At 38.2% G+C, this 5,327-nt stretch overlaps 2 protein-coding genes across 6 annotated transcripts in view; both read left to right on the top strand.

Annotated features, from left to right (window-relative positions):
* LOC103519619 (glutathione S-transferase-like) overlaps positions 1–5,327 on the top strand; it is an 18,437-nt gene that overhangs the window by 1,017 nt on the left and 12,093 nt on the right. The window lies entirely within an intron of this gene.
* On the top strand, positions 314–5,130 carry LOC113471705. The gene is made up of 2 exons (XM_026831063.1): positions 314–465; positions 905–5,130. The coding sequence occupies exon 2, from the start codon at positions 1,131–1,133 to the stop codon at positions 3,423–3,425; it is 2,295 nt and encodes a 764-aa protein (XP_026686864.1). The 5' UTR covers positions 314–465; positions 905–1,130; the 3' UTR covers positions 3,426–5,130.

The raw sequence follows: 5,327 nt of genomic DNA, 5'->3' as shown, positions 1-5,327 counted from the left end.
AGACTTGAAATTTGGTATGTAGCTTTCAAATGTGACAAGGATGCGACACGAAACTTTTGGTTAAGACCGGTGTAACGCTTGGCGGCATTTTACTGCTTTTTGGCGGTTTTCGGTGTAATTTAACAATATCTCGGGAACGGTATAAGCTAGAGACTTGAAATTTGGTATGTAGTTCACAAATGTGACAAGGATGCAACACAAAATGTTTGGTTGAGATGGTTGCTGTGCTTGGCGGTATTTTGACCGCTTTTGGACAGATTTCGACCGTTTTTTGGCGGTTTTCAGCTATAGCGACAAAACGGTTAGAGATATTGTAACGGTTAGAGATCAATAGTTGAGTAACGCTGCTTGGAAGTGGTTGTGTTTTATTTTCAGTCGTGAATAATTTGTGAGTTTTTTAGTAATTAAAGTGAATTTTGAACTAAAATTGCAATTTTCGAGTAGTGCAACTAATGTTCTATATCCGTAAGTCACGAACTCTGTAAAAGAACACCTTCAATTGTTCAAAAATTCGAATTTTAGTCGAATTTCAATCACAAATTTTCACTTTGTTCTGAAATTTTTATCTACCATTGTTTACATTATTCAGCGGTTCTCAAATTGTAGCTAATTAACTTTATAGTTAAGACAAAAGAGCACACCTACTGATTATCACGCCTTGCATTGATAGCAGAGTAGAATACCTGCATACCTACTTATTTGGTCGCCTGATCTTGAAATCAGTGAATAGGCGCACCTGTTATTACAAATTTATAAAGCTTTTTATTAGAAAATCTACCTGTGCGAGTATACCTACTCACCTGTCTACCAACAGTGTTGCTCGCCCATTGAGTATACCTGCTCCGTTAGCTCTTATCACACGTGACAAGTGGTGCCATCTAACAGTGAAATTCTGTACTTCTAGCAGTATTGTGGTTGCAGACAGTACACAGTATCATTACTGACTAACACTCGATTACCTACAACCAAATCTGGTTAATATTAATAGACGCATTTTGTATGCGCGCCCAATAATTGATGTGATTATGCAATATGCAATAAACACAAGGTAAGAGAATTTGACATTGATTTGAATTTTGTTTCATTTCTGAATATAAACACAATAGGTACTGTTCTAGATCTCATACAGCATGCCTAAAAAAACCAGGACAAGGAGTCAAAGCAGAGCAAGAGCACCAAAAGACATGTTGGGTAATTTTGATGATCCAGACTATCTGAAGCTAAAAATAGAGATGACAAAAGCTGACAACGATCAGAAAAACAGTAAAATGAAACAGATATTTGACAAAGCGTGTGAACATTGGATTGTAAATAAAAGAGAAGCAGATAAATGGGAGCAAGAATGCAACAAACTGGATGAAAATCTTAACCAATTGAAAATGGATAACTTTGGAATGAGTACAAAAATAGAGGAGTTAGAGAGTTCCATTACAAACATTCTGAAGGAAAATCAACAACAATCGGAAGAAAATGAAGAAACAAAAACAAAGTTAATACTTGCGGAAAAGAAAATTGAAGAGTTGGAAACTGTAAAAACAAGCATGAATAGAAAACTAAAAGAAGATGCTGAAACTAAAAAATATTACGATGAACTGTTGGCTGATACGGACAAGGAAATTTCCGAGTATAAAGAACGGATCAAACAAAATAACAAACATATCAAGGAATTAAAGGAACAGGTAACGGAGCTGGAGGGTATGATCGGGGAACAGGTGCATTTAAAGGATAGGGTTGGAAAACTTGAAGATGAAAATTCGGGTCTAAAGTTAACCATTACCTCACTCAATAAAACAATCGAAGACCTAAAAAGTCATGACATAAATGAAATAAGAAATATGTATAACTTGACGGATGACCTTGACATCACAGTAGATAATACTCCACTTGTCCAGTTGCGAAAGTCCCTCGTATTTCAAAATTCATGTTCTGAGAAAACACTAAGCGATGAACTGTATGAAAATACGCAAGTGGAAAATGCAATCGATTTGGACATTACCACAAGTCAAGATTTTATTGTTCGAAGTCCCAAGACTAAAACTACAAATAAAACGTTGACGCAACCCGTTAAAATAACAACCCCTATTCAACAACCATCTCGGCCACCAACTTCACCTCTGCCACAAGCTCAGCCTCCATCACAGGTTCAACCTCTACCACATGCAGAGCCCGTAACACTTCACTCATCCTCAACCTCATCCCAGTTTAAATGTATGCTCATTGGGGATAGCCATGCCAGGGAACTTAAAACTCACCTGGAAAACACTGGAAATAAACAGTGTAACTATTTTGTGAAGTGTTCACCTGGGGCCAGTTTCACAAAACTTCAAGCTGATCCGAAAATTATCCTTGGTGAGAATGATTTTATGATACTGCTCGGAGGCACAAATGACATTTTCAAAACACCTGTACTGGACATTGAGCAACATCTCATTCAAACTCTAAGGGTGAATTCGACCCAAATGAAAACAATTGTTGTGTCCATACCCTTTCGGTACTCTAAGCCATCTGTTAACAAGCATATCAAACTCGTAAACAAGAAGATTAGAACTGTGGTGGATACTTTTAAAAATTCCGTCTTTTTTGATATCAATAGAAGAATAAATAAAAAGCATTATGCAAATGACAAGTTTCATTTAAATAGGAGTGGGAAAATCAAATTAAGCGAGGGACTAAATAAAATTATCAATAAGAAGAGCATATTTGAAGATAAAAACAAAGGCCCCACGGACACCCAAAACAAAAAAATCAACACTAAAGCAAGTCAAGAAAATCATAGTCGTCAGAACAGAACAGAAAATGAAGACAAAAATAAAAACAAGAAGGCGTTATACTCGCACGTTCTCCAGTCCAACCAACATCAACAGAAGCAACCTACTACTAAAACAAAAGATGTATCTATTCCGAATAATCTGACTAACAAAGTGGTACCAGTCAATCACAAACGGGCAAAAATACAACCACGCCAAACACAGAGACATCATGCTTCTGATCTCCCACCTCCAACTGATCGTGTTAATATGTCCCAGTCACGTCCTGATCGTCAGTCATCACTCAGTGTCCAGGCTGACAAATCGCCACTCCCACCTCCTTCAGTCCCTATGTTTTACAATGGAGTGAATATGTCAGGCGTCAGATCTACTCAGGCGTTCCACCCAGTGACGGCGTGTCAACCTGGTATTCCATTCATTCCACCTCACGTTCCCGTGCGTGCCTATGGTATGCCACCTGTGTCTTGTGTTGCTGCTGCTCCCCCTATGGTGCCGTCACATAATAATGTGATACCTTCCTGTCCTCCGATATTGCACTACAATCCAAACCTGCAAAACTTCGGTCAGGGACTAGAGTTCCCTCCCTACCACGGAATACCTAATATACTGGGTTCGATTCCCCGACATACGAATTTTTACTTGATTCCGACAATGTAGATTGTATTACTGCAGCTTCTACTTCTATTTCTGACATTCCTAACCTTGTTTCTTTTAAAAATGTTAATGAAAAGAGCCATCGCTCTTTTGATTTTGTTAATACTTTTAGTTTTAATGACGTAGGCAATGAGCATAGCCTCAACTTACTTTTTGGACAAAATGAGGAATTCACCTCCTTGCATTCTTCTTTCAATACTCATAGTACTGATAATACTAATAATATCGGTAATCTAGTTAGAGAAAGCAACCTTTCACCGTTAGCCCGTCCTTTCATACCTAGAATTTTGCTTGACTCAATGACGGGTCTGACAGACCAATCTTATAATAACCAGATAGCTCAAAATAATTTTTCGTCTTATAACAAAGCACGCGTTTTAGCTGAGAGAAAGCTGTCATCCCTATCAAGGAAAAAACAAAGTATTCAAAGTATTGATAAACTTACCATTCTTCATCAAAATATGCAAGGTATTACAAACAAAATTGCAAATTTGGAGTTGTTTTTAAGTGAACTTCATTCCAAATATGCATTGGTTCCGGACATTTTATGTTTTAGTGAAACTCATTTGAAGAAAAATAACGCCAGTTGCTATAACATACTTGGTTATGTAAATATCATTAGTTACTTTCGTCCAACTCGCGAGAAGGGCGGAGTTTCAATTTTCACTAAAAGTAACTTTCAGTTTGAACCACTGAAATTGAATGTCGAACCTGTGGAATTATCTTTTGAATATGTAGGTATAAGATCACGTAAACTTGATCTTGCTGTTATCTGCGTATACCGATCAAATAATCAGGAGTCTGACATTAGCATATTTTATGACACATTAGAGAAAATATTGCAAAAAATTTGCAAAATAAAATATATCGCTATCTGCGGAGACTTCAACATTAACCTACTTCAAAATACACCCGAAAAGTCAAAATTCTTAGATTTCCTGAAAACATTCCATATTAGACCAACAGTGTATTCTATTACCAGATCACAATCTGGCACTTGTTTGGATAATATTTTAGTTAATTTTCCAAAACAAATTATCACTAATAAAGATGTTAACATCTTTAATGGTTTAGGTGACCACGGTTTAGCACAAATAATTTCTTTTCCAATTGACAAAAAGAAAAATGGCGTGGAAAAAATTCTGACTCGGTCATTCACTGCTCCTAAAATAGAAAAATTTAAGGAGTCACTTGCTAAGGCTAACTTCTCTCAAGTATATGCCAGTCATGATGTAAATGAGAAGGTCTCACTGTTTTACTCAATTATTCTGCCTTTGTTGAACCATTTTTTTCCCATCAAGTTAATCACACTCAAAGACAATAGTAATAAGAAATGGATTACCAGGGGTATACGGGTATCGAGTGCAAGGAAACGCTCATTATACGAGATTACTCGTTGTACCAATGACTCTGCTGTATTAGAGCATTACAAAACCTATTGTAAGATACTTCACAAAGTTGTGCGAGAGGCCAAACGCGTTTACTCTGTGTCTAAAATTCACGATGCTCCTGAGACGAAGAAGGGTAAGGTGGTGTGGGATCTTGTGAAGACTCACAGCAGAGCTGTGCAACAGAAACATGTTGATCTTGTTATTGAGCAGGATGGAAAGCAAATCTCAAAGCCTGACGATGTGGCTGAGATGGTTAATTCATTTTTCATAAATGTAGCACAAAATCTGTTGCAGCAACCTGCAGCTCCTTCTCCCCATCCTATCCCTTCTCTCCCTCCCCATCCTCCCCATTCTACTCCTCCTTCCCCTCCCCATCCTATTCGTCCTTCCCCACCCCATCCTCCCCCTCCCCATCCTACTCCTCCTTCCCCTCCCCATTCTATTCCTCCTTCCCCACCCCATCCTCCCCATCCTACTCCTCCTTCCCCCCCCCCCCCCCCCCCCCCTTCCCCCC

The sequence above is a fragment of the Diaphorina citri genome, unplaced genomic scaffold, assembly GCF_000475195.1.
Source record: "Diaphorina citri unplaced genomic scaffold, Diaci psyllid genome assembly version 1.1 scaffold2838, whole genome shotgun sequence".
NCBI classification, from domain to species: Eukaryota; Metazoa; Arthropoda; class Insecta; order Hemiptera; family Psyllidae; genus Diaphorina; species Diaphorina citri.
Note: the sequence above shows the minus strand (reverse complement) of the source record. Positions and strands in the feature narration are given on the sequence as shown.